Raw genomic sequence first — 15924 nt, 5'->3', positions numbered from 1 at the left:
GTGGAGGAGAGGGACCTGGGGGTTTTGGTTGACAGTGACCGAACATGAGCCAGTGGTGGCCCAGGTGGCCAAGAAGGCCAATGGCATCTTGGCTTGTATCAGAAACGGCGTGACCAGCAGGTCCAGGGAGGTTATTCTCCCTCTGTACTCAGCACTGGTGAGACCGCTCCTTGAATCCTGTGTTCAGTTCTGGGCCCCTCACCACAAGAAGGATGTTGAAGCTCTGGAGCGAGTCCAGAGAAGAGCAACGAAGCTGGTGAAGCGGCTGGAGAACAAGCCTTACAAGGAGCGTCTGAGGGAATTGGGGTTTAGCCTGGAGAAGAGGAGGCTGAGGGAAGGCCTGTAAAGAGGTTGTAGAGAGGAGGGAGCTGGCCTCTTCTCCCAAGTGGCAGGGGACAGGACAAGAGGGAATGGCCTGAAGCTGCGCCAGGGGAGGTTCAGACTAGATATCAGAAAGAAATTTTTCACAGAAAGCGACATTGGTCACTGGCAGAGGCTGCCCAGGGAGGTGGTTGAGTCACCTTCCCTGGAGGCGTTTAAAAGACGGGTAGATGAGATGCTCAGGGACATGGTTTAGTGGCAGATAGAAATGGTTGGACTCGATGTTCCAAGAGGTCTTTTCCAACTTGGTGATTCTATGATTCTTTGATGTCCTTTGTGTCAGTGAATCACCTTTTCTTTACAAATTCTTCTGGGGACACGAGGCAGCACTTTTACTGTTGGTCACTGGAAGGCTAACAGGTAACAGTGACCTGCATTTACAGAAATGAATGTCAGACAAGAAAAGGATTACTGGTGATAAGTGGTTATGATACCCTTGCTGGTATTTTTCTTGGAATATGTGTCACATGCTTCTTGCTTAGACTTTACTTTTTATTTCTTCAGAAGTCAAAGCTTAGAGGTAAGATGCAAACTTTTGTGAATGTTAACTCTGCAGGCTAGAGTTTGAGTTTTGTCGTCAGCCAACAAAAGAAAGCAAACTCCATGACCAGATATTGTTTTATATCTTCAGGGCATTTCCGTTTTCTTAATGCTATGTGAATTTGACCCATGACAAACTTTTTTTTCCCACTACTCTGTGAACTAGAAAGTTCTGCTTTTCTGAGTTGCTGGTTTCCCTTGTCAAACTTAAGACTGTATGTTTTATGTGGTAATACTTTCTCATTAAGATTCTTAGAAAACCTATGACACTAAGAGCGAAGGCTTCATTTATTTCTTAAATGCTAGTGATGAGGATGAGCTTGTGGAGTACAGTTCAAACCTGTACAGGATTCAGGGCTTTAATTTGGGGTACCTGCCATTGTTGACCATTACAGATATGCTGATGGGCTTAGATGACTTCTCACCTGATCCAATATGGAATATTTCACTTGCATAATTTATTAGTCAGGCCTAGTGGGTCTGAGATTTTTTTGTTTGTAATTATAAAACAATTAGAGATACGTTGAAGCTTAGATGTCAGGGAGGAGTGTAGCTTAAAATACTAGTAGTCTAGATTAAAAAAAAAAAAATCATGATTATATATGCTGTCAGTGATTGGCTGTCCAAAGTACAGCTGCCATTCTGTATTCTCTAGTCAGAGAAGTTTTCTAATTTCTAGTACTTTGAAAAGGGTAGTATTTGCCAGTGAGATTCTAATCTAAAGAATTATCCTTTACATAGTATACTTTGGGAGTGTTCTTTATGCAAGGGACTTCTTTGCCACGAGAAGGCATTTTGACTCAGCCTTCTTGATTTAGCTAAAGTTTACATTCAGTGCAGTTTTACTGTGTTTTTGTGGTGGGGTGTGTCATCTTGTGTATTTTAGTTGTCTCTTTTCTTCCTGTACCGTTATTAGTCTTAAAATAGTCCTTTAATTGCACTCCATGGAAAGACATAGCAATTACTAACATCAAAGTACATGTAGCAACCTGAAGATTACAGTGTATGATACCATCGCAAGCCTTTTTTTGGATCGTACATTGCCAGAAAAGGAGTGTCAAGTTTAATAGAGAATATTCATAGTAGCAAACGAAAAATATGTCAGGTATAGTTACCCATACTCACCGTGGTTTTTATATAGGCTTTCAGACCAGTATAAAAGCTTTCATAATAATGAAAATTAACCTGATAGTTAAAAAAACCCCCAACTTCTCTAAAATAGTACATTAAAATTAAATCTTGAGGAGTTTGGGGTAAAACCTCTTATGAAAAAGGTTATTATAATTAAATGTTTTATGCAATGCCTATGACCTTCATTCTTTCTGTGATGGTTAATTTTTTTTATTACTTCTACAGGTTCAGTCCATGCCACATCAATAGCAGCTTCCAGAGTGGAGCAAGCACTGTCTGAGGTTGCTTCATCTCTGCAAAGCAGTGCCCCTAAGCAAGGTCCCCTGCATCCTTGGATGACTCTGGCTCAAATATGGCTTCATGCAGGTGCTGTGAAAGTAAAATTCTTTCTTGTTCTTTCCCCTACCCTTTCTTGCTAGCTTTAAGGACTTGAAAAAATCTGTTGGTTTCATTCAGAATCTGTTGTCATTTATCACGTTAAACTTGTTGCAGGTGTGTGTGGCACTAAAGCAAGTCAATAAATAAAAAGTACGTTAGAGTTGCTCATATTTAAGATCATTTGTGTAAAATAAGGCAGTAGTTTTATAATGTAGCTGTTACCAATGGAGTCATATCTCTGGAGAACACAGGCAACACCTTCTCTTATCCTAATTCCATTGGTTGGAAAAAGATGTTTGTAAGAGGGTTGAACAGAGTTCCTGCAGCTAGAAAAGCTTTATCATTGAAAATAAATAACTTCACATATGTGGGAAAAAGGGTAGTAGTACTATGGAGCGACCTGTCCCTTGCAGCTGTGGTCATGAGCTCTTGTTCAGTTCTTTTCCTTCTAGATTCATTAATGTAAAAGAACCAGGCTTGTTTTCCTAAATGTGGAGTTATCTTGAGTGAATTTGGTATCTTTATGCTGCTTCAAGCCTTAAGCTAAATGCAATATCACAAGTTATAAAATTTTAAGCAGACAATGATGATCCTGTGTTTTCTTACATAGTTAAAAATGTATACTGTGCAATTGTTTTCATTGATGTTCACATCAGAAAGATGTAATTTAGAAATCAATCAGCAGTTGTTTTGCTTTGGGCTGCTCTCGGACTTGAGGCATTTTTCAGTGACATAGGTTTTTTTTCCATCATGTTTACATTCAACAGAACAGTGATGTAACTCTTAGAGTTTTAATTTATCTATTTTGTTTTAACAGTTTTATTTTGTGAAAGTCATTATGAGGCAATGGCTCCCAGTTATTCATTAGTGTTTTAGAGGAAAAAACCAGAAGATTGGATAGAGAGTGAGCACTGATAGTGATTAATAATAGTGATCTCATTTAGGGGTGGAAGGGCTCCTTGAAAACAATACAGATTAGAACAAGGCAAGGTCCTCCAGAGCATAATGTTGTCACCTGCCCTGCATTGTGGCATCATTGATTTTTAAATATTCATGAACCAGCACAGATGGCCATCTACAGTAACTCTTAGCATCCATAATGTTGATAATTTTTCAACAGCTTATTGACAGCTGTGATGGCTTATTCCACTGCTTATTTTCTGGTTTTTAATTTTTGTTGCTTATGTCCTGCTGCTGCTTGTCCAGTCCATGCAAGTGACTGCTACTGGTTTACCCTTAAAGGAGTGGGCTGGATGCTTGTTGCTGATTCCTTTTTAATTCACTTCTTAGTCAGGTTTGCATACATGGTAAAGATATTTTTTTTCTTGCATTTAGTATCTCTTTATTCCTCTCTTCTCCCACTACTTCACCAAGAGACTGAGGTAGTCCAGCAATGTATATAACTAAATAGCAGTATTGAAGAACGCTATAAGAAGTATTGAAGGCAAATACTTGTGTTGTTAGTTGTTAATCCCAGACCTCAGTTAAAAATAACAAGCTATAAAAAGTCTTCTGGTGTTTAAAACAGCCATTTAGGGGTTTAAACTCCTACTACATTTAGAAAAGCAACTTTCCTAAAAGAGTAATTCATTAAGAGAAATTATTACATTAATTATTTTAAACTTGCAAAATTTTTTGGGGAAAAAAGCCTTTGCTTAGAGTGAAGCTATTTGCAAATACAGCACATGTGACAACATCTAGTCATGGTAGGATGAAGCGAGAATCATTCATAGGTCCGCACATTCCTTCCACAGCTGAAGTCTACATAGGAATTGGGAAGCCTGCTGAAGCCACAGCATGTACCCAGGAAGCAGCTAATCTCTTTCCAATGTCGCACTACGTTCTCTACATGAGAGGTCAGGTGGCTGAACTTCGTGGGAATGTCGATGAAGCCAAACGCTGGTATGAAGAGGCCTTATCTATCAGTCCTACCCATGTGAAAAGCATGCAGCGGCTGGTAAGTCTTGGGTCCACATTCGTAAGTAATTTTGTCTCTACTTATAATACTGTAATGTGAAAAAAATGGGTAACTGATAGCTTATGCATTTTGGATCTGTATTCTTTTTAGCAAAACAACTTCGGAAGCAGTCTTCTCTGGCTTTTTATTCTTGCTTCTGTATGTGTTGGACCACAAAAAGGGTCTGTAGACAATAAGACTATTTCAGTGTCAACAGAGACTACAGAAAAAGAAGTCAGTTGCACCTGCCATTGAGAAATAAATGTGCCTCATGGTAAGAGAAGAGTTGGATACAGTAGTCTAGAGGAAAGGCCAGTTATTCTGCTACTTCCAGATTAAAAGTTGAATTCTACATGTTGATTGATTACCTTCATGCTGTGTGATTTCTTGGATTTTTGAAAGGTGCTGAATTAGTTTCACCGTCTAAGAAATAGCTTTGAGTACAAAGGTGTCTTCCCCAGCATAAGTGCATAAATTTGTTTACAGACTTCATATATTCTGTGCTTACTATGTTAGGAAAATTACTTTCATTTTAAAATCCAATTTTATTCCAGACGGAGCAGAGTACAACCAACTGCTTCTTATCCCCACCTCTCTATTCAGAAGTAGAAGCTGTTTCTTCCTAGATGAATTATTCAGAGAAATTTTGCGTGCATCCCCAAGGGGAACATAGGAGACAAAAGATCAGGTAGAAAGACAGCACAGAGAAAGTTTTTTGTTTCACATTTTCAGCATTTCAAGATATTGGAGCCTACTAACAAATGCCAAAAGGTTCCTTTTGCTGAAAAAGCAGGCAGTCAACCTAGAGCAGTGCTACTCAGTGAGAATGAAAGCTTATGTTTTTCTGGGTATCTTTTTGCCCCTCATCTGAATCCGCCTTTGAATAAATAGTCTGTAAACACATAATGCTTTTCAGAATGAGAAATTAGCTACCTTAAGAGTGGTGTGAGGTGAAAAATACTGGGCTTCCAGTCCAGGTTCCCTTTTTATGAGCTTTAGGGGTTGAGTGCAAGCTGGAGAATAACTTCACTTCATTGGATTGGACAGTCCTTTTTAAGTATTTTTGTTTATAAAAGCTTTCCCTATTACTCTACCTCTTTTCAGTACTAAGCTGTTGTTTGGAATATTTGCTGAGAGAGCTCTGCTGCTTAAATACAAATATTAAATATGTATGCTCTAGAAATACTTGTCTATATGATTCTGCATGGGGGAAAAGTACAAGACCTGTATCTTTCTCGATCTTATTACTATTGCAAAAAGTATTTTGAGGAGGAAGTTTGCATTGTTTGCTCTTGTATCTGTGTATACATTATCTGTATTTCTCAACAATTTGTGTATATTTACCTATTTATGCCATATCAAATGCTACTGTTCCAACAGTCACCTCAGAGCTTAGATTTATTTAATAAGCTTTGTTGAATTTCTTTTTTGGCAAATACCAAATATAGATTGTAATAACTTTACGTATAAAATGCAACAAAAAGAAAATAAGATTTAAGGATGGCATAAGTTCTGGCATGTATCATACGTATCCAGCTGCCTTTCCAAGTAAAATGACTTGAAAGAGTTGAATCTGAAATAGGTTTTGAAGGCTTTTGTCCTTTTAATTAAAATTTCAGAACGAGTCACATCTGACACGCAGTAAAATTTCCTGATACTTGTGGTTTAGAAATATGGGCTTTTGATTTGAGATATTTGCAGTTGTACAGAGAACTACAAAATCTAAATAAAATGTTTGTTTATATTTGTATGAACAAGAATGGCTTATTAGGAATAGACAAGATTTCTCATTTCCATCCTTTTAATGATGACACATCGCTCCGGTAAGAAGGATGAAATATTAAACTTAAAATGAAGCTTTACTCTTTTTCAGTACAGCTTTTTGCCTTTACTTACTTATTCCTCAATACGATCTACTGTTTCTGCTCATAAACAACCTTATTAATCTAAATTAATGAAGAAATGTGTGAAGAGAGACTAGAAAGTTTAGTCTTATGGCTTGAGAACTGATGTGCTTTCTCCTGTGAGTGACGGCACATCCTGTCTCAAGTGCATTTGTCTTGAGTGCAGACTCCATATTCTGTTAATGTGACCATGAAGACATGCTATTTGTGGAAATCTAAGCTGTTATCTTGAATGCAGTTACATTTTATTGGCTGATATGATCGGTTAAAAGGCTATTAGTCAAAAATTACAGTTTTCTAAAAAGCCATATTATTCTTAATTATGCTGCTGTCTCTGAGATTTTCAGTGATTTACTCCTGTTTCAAAGGTTTACTAAAATGACAAACAGGAAGACTTCATGATGGTGTGAAAGTTGGAGCAGCTAAGAATGATGGAATGTACCTGTTCACCAACAAAATTATAATAAATGGGAGTGGTCAGAGGGAGAGGTGAACTCTTGCTGTATTTGCCTTAGTAATTAAATGCCTAAGACAACCTGACACCAAATAGTGGGCGCTTGATCCACCAATAAATGACAGTTTATTTAGCTGTTTTCTGCTTAGTTAAACTTCCTGGAAAACGGAGCTGGTTTGGTTATACTGTTACATTACTCAAGATGTGAGAAATTCTAACAGAGACCTGGCTGCAGGGGGCAGTGTGTTTGTGTTCATGCTCACTGCAATTTCAGTCCCTTCTAAAATGTTGGAGTTTTTAATTAAATCAGCTGAACGACAAAACTAGTTCATTCAAAGAGAAATGCTGTTAAAATTCTCTTTAGTTGCTTGTGAAATTTAATTATTCCTCGTACAGTTAATATTTAAATACATACATTCACACACTGTATTCTATTAAGCAGTTCTCATTTTAAGATCTGCCTTGTACTCAGGTGCTATTTTTTACCATTTGTCGCTAACTGAAGGTTTCTCCAAGCCAGGGATTATGCCAGCTTGCTCTTTGTCTCACTCTGACTGCTTGCAAGATGTCAAGAGTGAAGCAGGAACATGTCAGGAGCAATTAAGTGTACTTAACTGAGTCAAAAGCAATGCTTTTGAACAAATGCAGTGTCCTTTCTTGTGTTTAAGGGTTGTATAGTGGGCTGGAGGAAAGCAACACAAAGTTGTGTTCTAAAGGTTTGAAATTTTTCAGTTTGTGTTCAGTATTTCAAATTGCTTTTTAATATTTTTAATATTTTCTTAAATTACTTAATTGAAAAATGGTGATTCTCACTTCAATTGAATGTCATATATAGTTGGTTGTCACCTGCCTGGTTCTGGCCAGAATGGGTTTATTTGAACAACTTTTCTCTGTTCTCCCTACCCTTTATCATCACCTCCAGATTTCTGTGTTACTGCTGCCTTCTGGATTTTGTCATTATTTTCCTCCCTTGTGAAAAAAGAATAAACAATTTTTTTATCTTCTGCAGTCAGAGTGCTGTTGTGCAAAGTAGCCCTTACTGCTAATGTTTGAAAAGTCCTGAAACAGGGTATCATTCAGAAATGCCTGAAATGGCAATGAATATTTCAACCCATTGTCCAGGAAACAAATCTGTGTATTCCCTCTCAGGCTGAAAATTTCTTAGCTAAATGTAGCTTTGACATGAAATAGGTTTTCCAGCATCTGCATATCATTATAATCCTAGAAGACTCTTGTATTTTTTGAATATTAAGTATTCATCACAGCACTTGCCACTTAATCCTATTAGTAGCTTAGCTTCTAAGAGTGGAAAAGTAAAACAGAAAGGGAGAAATTACTTATTCAAAATTACTTATGTAGAAATTAGTTTTCAAAAAGCATTATCCTTAAGAATTACATTTGCCACTCCACACTCTTAAAGCTTCATATAATTATGCAGAACTAAGTCCCGATCTCTTAAGGCTTAGATTAACTATGTGCCCTTTACCTCTCAGTTATAAATATATTGTTATTTATTTCTAACTACATTGGCTTCATACATTTTTTTTCATCCCAAAGACACTTTACCAGAAAGAAGCCAGGCAGCATATATGGGTAGTGTATGCTTATGAGCCTGCAAGGATGTTGAGCTCACTGAAAGAAAGGAAGAGCAGAGATGGCTTTAGAAACATGAGTTAAGACACTGATTGAAGGGGTCAGGGGAGTTAAAGAGAAAGACTAAAAACAGTCACCCAAACTAACTTCTTTCCTACAGTGAGGTAGTATTCTCTAGTATTTGTTCTTTCTTTCATAACAAGAACCTCATCTGGGGAATATTCAATTGCTCATTTAATTTTCATTGTCAGGCTACTATAGAGTAAAAATCGTTGGTTTAGGCCACATAGGTTTGTCCTAAAATCCTAATGCTGGTTCTTGTGGGTGGTTTAAGTTGTGACTGATTACCATAGAGCCAAATGCTAATGCCAAATCTCAGTGCTCATTTGACTCACTCTCTGAATGCATCCTTTACACACATGATGTTTGAAGAAGAATGGAGAAATAAGGCTAATTGGTTTTGTTAGATTTCTTAGTAAAATATTGCAGATTTGCCTTTCAGAAATGTCAAGGTTACTTCATAAAAAGTAGAGAAAGCAAAACGTACATTCGGCCAAAAACTAACTGTTCCTTATGGAAGGCATTTACTGTGATTTAACCACTGTCGCATCTAAATATTTCAAGTATAAATATTTCACTCTGAGAAAACAGTAGCGATTCTACTTGCACTTTAACCTGTAACATGCTCTCTGAGTTCAAGTGACTCAAGGACCATTTCAATACACTTTAAATTCTTCCTCACGGGCTATATTCTTTCCCACCTTGAAAATACAATTTCCCATTTTAGCCTTACAACAGAAACTACTGGTGCTTAGTGCAATAAAAAGTACATAATGCAAACTTGTTGGGTCATCAGCTTCTGAGATAAAACAAAGTGTGAATCAAAGTGTGTAATCAAGAAAGAATGAGGTGTTCCTGTGTGTGTTTCAAAGTTATTTCCTTTTATTTTTAGTGTTATTGAGCTCAAGTACAATAGTTAACCATTTCACACTGATTCATATCTTGGATTACCACTGGAAGATGATCAGTAGAATTTCTTAATTCCTGGATGCTTTATCAGATTTCTACATTACTCTTAAAAAAATCTATTTTTGTTCAGTATTTGACAACAGTAATTGCTACACATTAAGAGTTTAAACTAGAGTTTAGTCACTGTTCTGGAGACTGAAAGTAACTAGGGGAATTTTCTTGATGCTGCTGAAGGTCCTGCCTCATAAGACTTTGTTTTCACATTATCAAATTGCTTAATAGCAACTATAGCAGGAACATATCTTTCAGCAAGAAAATACCTCCATTCTTGGATGCTTTAAGAGCTCTCTAAGAAATCTCCAACAGGTTTCAACTTGTCTGTGCTGCTCCTCAGCTGACAGCTGCTACAAAAGTAATATTGCAGCTGGTCTTATATTAGTTGTTTGGCTTAGATAATCTGTGAATATCCAAAGATGTGAAAGTAACCCCTTTTTGTGCCACATCCACTGTTGTTGCATTGAGTGGAACTGGAGAATGGTGGAAAAGCTAAGCCATTGGGGTATAGTATTGATTGAGAATCTGGTAGCAACAGTTAAGGAAGCTTTCTGTAACTTTTTAAGTGTATTTTAGATATTTTTTAAAATTAACTTTCCTGGGATTTCTATGTGAAAGAGTTTCTCTCTCAGTTGAAAAGTGTTTTGATTTTGTGACGTTTTGTTGGGTTTTGCTCATTTGTTTTTGTTTTACATGGGGATTTTTGCCTGTTATGCTCAGCTTTAACTTTATCTTTCTGTCTGTTTTTGTGTTATCTGTGTGATAGATTTTTTCCACAGTTTATCAATTCAGGCTCAACTTGCCAGAAACCATTTTATCACTTCTATTTGTTCCCATTAAAAAAAATGGAAAATTAATCAGTGGTAGATGTTGGCAGAAGGAAGGGATGCTTTTGCTAGAGTTACTTCTCTTTATTTGGCAGGTCACGAATCATTCCACTGTTTTTATTGTATTGTGTGGAACTGATAAGATTCCATTCATCAAATAATTCATCACAATTTGCTGTTGCAGTAGGTCAGCCTAGAGCGTGCAGTATTGCTCCAAAGTTATTTGTCTTTGCTTGGAAGATTTTAAGAATCTTTGTTGACAATTTTCAAAATGCAAATAGTATTTGTATCAATCTTTGATTCATGTTTTATACTATAAAGTCTTTGGACTGGATTTTATTATCAAAACTGAGCTATTTTCAATTTGTTTCACATACAGCAAGTATGGATTAAATGTGATCTGGTAGGTGGCAATCAAATATTGTATCGAGTTCAAGTAATAAAATCCAAAGATTGCAATGGCCTGGTCTGGATCAGGGGTTTATTTTTGCTAGACATCATAAGAAAGCATCTGAGGAAGGATTCCCTGCCCTGTACTTTCTGTCTCAAGTAATTGACAGGGAAAGAGCTGGGGAACATATGGCTTGATAACAGTAACAGTATCTTAGATACACGTATGAGATACACCCACTTGCCCAGAGAGGTTGTGGAATCTCACACCCTTGGAGATATTAAAAATCTGACAAGACACAGCCCTTGTCAACCCACTGTAGGTGACTGTACTTTGAGTTTGGATGTAGACTATCTCCAGAGGTTCCTTCGTACTTCAGTCATCCTGTGATTCTAGGAACACAAGCAAGACAAGCTTTGTAGATAGAGGGAATGATTTCTTTTAGACAACGTGAGAGGAACACGTGTTTGTGGACAAAATCTTGTTACAATCTTCCTATTCTGCAAGACTTTCATTACTTTTCCCAGTAGTAAAGATATAGAAAGCACAGATTTATTTTCTTTCTTCCCTCATATCTGTTGTTTATTACCCACAGCAACCATGAAAGGATGGTGCCAAGGATTAATAACTTTCTCAACTGTATTCACTCGTCTTACATACGTGCATGTATAATAGGCACATCTATGTATGTATGCATATATTCTCTGTTACAAGATCGCTTAACATTTTGGATACAACTTATTGTCTTTGCTCTGTAAAAGTGTGGTGATGCCAGACCTTGTTGTTATCAACTGGTCATCATCTTGCAAGCATTGCAGTACCTGCGTGTTTCTCTAAATGGCCCAATCTGTGATAGCTAGATATAGTGACGCATTTTTTTATTATTGCAGTCTGATATTTTTATATGCTTGATTTGGCTGTTTTTTTAATAGTTAATGGTTTTTGTTGTTTGGGTTTTTTTAAGTATGCAGGTACAGTGCAACTGCAGCTGCAAGAACGGCCAGTTGATTCCAAAATATCTCCAGTCATGCTCCCCATGCATCCTGATTCTGCAGTATGGTTGGGGAACGTCCACACAAAAGTGTTAGTGGCTAAACAATTCAAGTGAAAAGCCTCAGTTGGGATTGTCACAAATTAAGTTTTTGGGCTCCTGTCTCACTCTTGATGGTTTTCTCATGGGAAGTTCAAGTACACCTTCATGATCTGCATTGAGGATTCTGACAAAGATGCGTCTAATGCTATTTGCAGAAGACAAAATATTTATGACTCTTTACAGCTGTTTACATGGAAAATATATCTCCTTGTTTCATAGTACTAAGTAGAGATGATAAACAGACCAGCACCCTAGGAAAAGTATCTGATCAAAATGAAAAATTTACATTTTTGGGCTTTTTGGGTAGGTTTTAGAAAGGGTAATTCCTATTAAAAGTCTTTCCAAAGTCCCTCCATCTCCTTATGCATTTTACCCTCTAAAGGACCGACTGTGTTAAAGTCATTGTCACTTATCATGGAATCATAGAATCATTAGGTTGGAAAAGACCTTATTTATCATCAACTCCAACCGTACCTGTCTACTACTGAATCATGTCCTCAAGCACCTCATCAACCTGCCTTTTAAATACCTCCATGGATGATGAATCAACCACTTCCCCGGGCAGCCTGTGTCAGGGCTTGATTACCCTTTATGTGAAAAAAATTTTTCCTAATGTCCAATCTAAACTTCCCGTGATGCAGCTTGAGGCCATTCCCTCTTGTCCTGTCACCTCTCACTTGAGAGAAGAGACCAACACCCTCTTCTCTACAACCTCCTTTCAGGTAGAGCAATAAGGTCTCCCCTCAGCCTCCTCTTCTCAAGGCTAAACAAGCCCTCTTCCCTCATCCGCACCTTGTAAGACTTGTTCTCCAGCCTCTTCACCAGTTTTGTTGCCTTTCTCTGGACACGCTTCAGGACCTCAATGTCTTTCTTGTGAGGAAGTTTTGTTGATATCGAAAACAATCTTTGCCGTTTCCACTGTGCCTTTTGCTGGGTAACTGGCTACCTAAAAGAGGATGGAGGGAAAATAATCATACGTATTTTTCACTAGTGTACAAATACTAACAAGTAAGACTAATGTAACAGAATGAAAATGTCAGTAGTTTTAGTCCCAGTAATTCAGGATATGGCCAGGAGGCCATATGTCAGTGAAGTCCTAATAGTTGCCCTTGATATTTAAGTTCTCCTTGTTTTAAAACAAAAAAATGAATAAAATGGAAAGGAGAGAATGCCTGGGAAAAAAAAGAAAATGTGTGCTATTCCCTGCTGTCCTCTGTACTCTCTTTAACCCCTTTTCATGGATACTTGCTGGTGCTTTTTGCATGGATCTCAAAATACAATTTTTATTTTTCTCCATGTAATTGCCTTTCAATATGAGAATTGCTTTGCGAAATGCTTTTTAAATTAGGTCATTCTGCTGAAGATTTCACTCGGCTAATTATGATTATTTTGCTTCCCTGGGCATTTTGTGCTCACTGAATTTATTAAAGTATTACTTTATAGCTGGAGCTGAGAATATAGACAGCAATCAAAGCTCGCTGGCACCTGGTGTGCGTGGCTGTGTTTCCTGTATTCTGTAAGGGCTTTTGCTTGTAGGCAACATCTGACATCTAATAGTTTATAATTGAACTTCATATAATTAATAAAGAAATATTTTTAAAAATTTATTTTATCCTCAACTTTAAATGAAGGCAAGAGATTTTGTTTTCCTGAGAAAAGTTCTGTTGTAGAATTCTGTAGGTGAGAACTCATTAACTACAGGAAAATATTTGAAACATGAAGTCATCTGCACATGTTGTCTTTTTGGGTTTTTTTCCCTTGTGCTGCATAATTTTGCCCACAGTGAAGTCTAGCTAAATGCTACCATCAACAGCGACGTGAATGATGAGACAAACTGTTCTGTGTGTTTTATTTGTGGTTGTTGGTAAATGTGTGTTAGAAACTTGCAGCACCGTAGCCAAGTGTCCGAGACCTGGCTATTCAGCAGTGTTTCTTATAGTAACTTATTATTATAAAATTCACAGGAGTTATTGGTGCATATATTTTGCTGTAGATCTCTTTTGGTTCTCAGGTCCATTTCTGGTGTGCTGAGGAAATCGCCTTTTGCTTTTGTTTTATATCTATCACAGGAAGCTTGACCTGCTTTGCTGTAAACCTTTTTCTGAGACAACTGACTGCTATTGAGAGGGCCAGAAGTTGCATAATCAATTAAGATTCCTTTTTCTGAGTAGGAACTATAAACAACTTGTTCTTAAAAACTGTGCTTTATCTTATCGTCATCAAGTAGAAAGTGACCTACCTTAATCCAAAACTAGAGATCTGGAAGCAAGTGTCCCTCAGGAAATTATTTTAGTGCTTGCTTTTGCCAGGGTTATGTCAAACAGCTGCATTTCCCAGATAAGTTGTCTACTCTGGTATAGAGTTTTTTCTCAAATCCCCAGTCTGGAACAGTCTTTTTATGTCTTTCTATCTCTCTAACTCATCTAATTTTAAATTTTATTTGAAGACCTCCTTTCCATTTATTGCAGCCTTACTTCCCTGCTGGCCAGTATTGTGCTTAGCAGTTCTTCCCCTTCTCATGAATCTACAGTTTAAAGATGAGTTGAACCTCATACTTTGGAAGGGTTCAGACAACTTACCGTGTATGAAGAGCATAATATAATTCTTCCAAAATTAGTTTGCTTTAAACAGACTGTGTTTTCTGGTAGCTGACTGTTTTTAGATGTTGTTAAAGAATTGGCTTTTAAGATAAAGTGCCAGGGGTTTTTTTTATGTCAGGATGGTTTTTTAATCTGAATTATCAAATTAACAGAGAAAGCAATTATTTCAGTGAGCTTTTAACTCATGGGAAAATCTGGAGTGTGTTTTGTCCAACTCTGAAAACTATGTTCCTTTCTAAAGTTGGGATATTTTTTTCCATTATTCTACATTAGAGTATATTTTTTTCAACGAGTGTCAACAAAATGGTATGAAGAAAGTTAAGTGCAGCTATTTTTCTTCAGAAAGCTGCCATCTCTTGATTTCTCAGCAGGGGAGAGGAGACATTGTTTGGCCACCTTGCATACTGCATCTCACTAAAAAGGGCCAGTATTTTCTCTGAATAAAACTCACTGCTGTCTTCTGTCACGAGAGTTAGGGAATAGGAGATAAGAATGGCCTTTTAAGTAGCAGCATAGTGGCCAAAGCTGTGGACTGCAGGAGGACTTTACTAAAAGGCTTTAGATTAACTGATTCAGTACTACAACTTCATTGCAATCAAATTTCATTGGCAATCTTGATACGTATGTGCTAAGACAATAAATTAAACTAAGATATGTCCTGAGGCTAAACCCTGAAATCTACTCACTATCATCCATCCCTGCTGGATGGATGGACTACTGCAGATTAGTTCTTAACTCACATCTATATTCTTGTGCTGCTCTATGCCATCTCTAGTTTGATTTGTTTTCCTATATCCAGCTATACTGAAACTTTACTGAGGGCCAGACAAGTGAGTTCTACAATTTTATTTTGCTTTCCCCCCTGGTCTGGATGTCTTTTTAATCTGATTTTCTACTGATCATAAAGGATCTATTCATGCTGTTGCTAGGATGTGATGCAATATTAACATTAACACAAGCCAATTTCTTGGTAAACTGATATTGGTGCTGTACACTTGGCATTGTGAAACAATATTCTGAGTTTCAATTTGTGTTGACTTAATGGGGCAAGGATTGAAAATTCTGGTCAACGCTGAAGACATAGTAAGCTGACCATGTTTAACCTGGGTATACCTATATCAGAGACTGTTATACAGTTTATTTGCTTGAGCCAGTTATCTGCATCTACAACCAGATTATTTCTACTACTCTACTGTCTGAAGTAAGCTTGCCCACCATGTGTTTAATCCAAGTTCATGCTACATGAAATTGTGAATGCAGATTTAGAGGTGCTAACGCTTTTAATGCCACTGCCATCATGTTAAGCTATTTTGCTAAACTGATATGAGTGGAAAAATACATCATGGAGTGAGAATTAGTAATGCTAAAGTTGAAAACAGAGCTGGTTTGGGTTTCCATCACTTTTTCAATCAGCAACGCAGTATGATCTGCACCTTTTAAATTCTGACATTAATATGCATGGGCTTTACAGACAGCGAAAAGATAAGACTTTTTTAGTTTCAGCAGTTAATCACATATACAAATCTTGTCTGTGCATTTTGTTTAAACACTGACTTTGCAAACAGTCCTTGGCATTTGAAACAAATGCAATTAGTTACAGATCTTTTTTACCTCTGCACTATTTGTTTTTACATTGTTGAACCGAGAGCTGA

General features: G+C 37.2%; 1 protein-coding gene across 4 annotated transcripts in view; it reads left to right on the top strand.

Moving 5' to 3' along the window:
* TTC7B (tetratricopeptide repeat domain 7B) overlaps positions 1-15924 on the top strand; it is a 129937-nt gene that overhangs the window by 96611 nt on the left and 17402 nt on the right. For all 4 annotated transcript variants that reach the window (XM_069858701.1, XM_069858700.1, XM_069858699.1 and 1 more), the window contains 2 exons: positions 2278-2418; positions 4185-4387. In XM_069858701.1, coding sequence (XP_069714802.1) covers positions 2278-2418; positions 4185-4387 — 344 coding nt within the window. The remainder of the gene's footprint in view (positions 1-2277; positions 2419-4184; positions 4388-15924) is intronic.

This window comes from Phaenicophaeus curvirostris, chromosome 5, assembly GCF_032191515.1.
Source record: "Phaenicophaeus curvirostris isolate KB17595 chromosome 5, BPBGC_Pcur_1.0, whole genome shotgun sequence".
NCBI lineage: Eukaryota > Metazoa > Chordata > Aves > Cuculiformes > Cuculidae > Phaenicophaeus > Phaenicophaeus curvirostris.
Note: the sequence above shows the minus strand (reverse complement) of the source record. Positions and strands in the feature narration are given on the sequence as shown.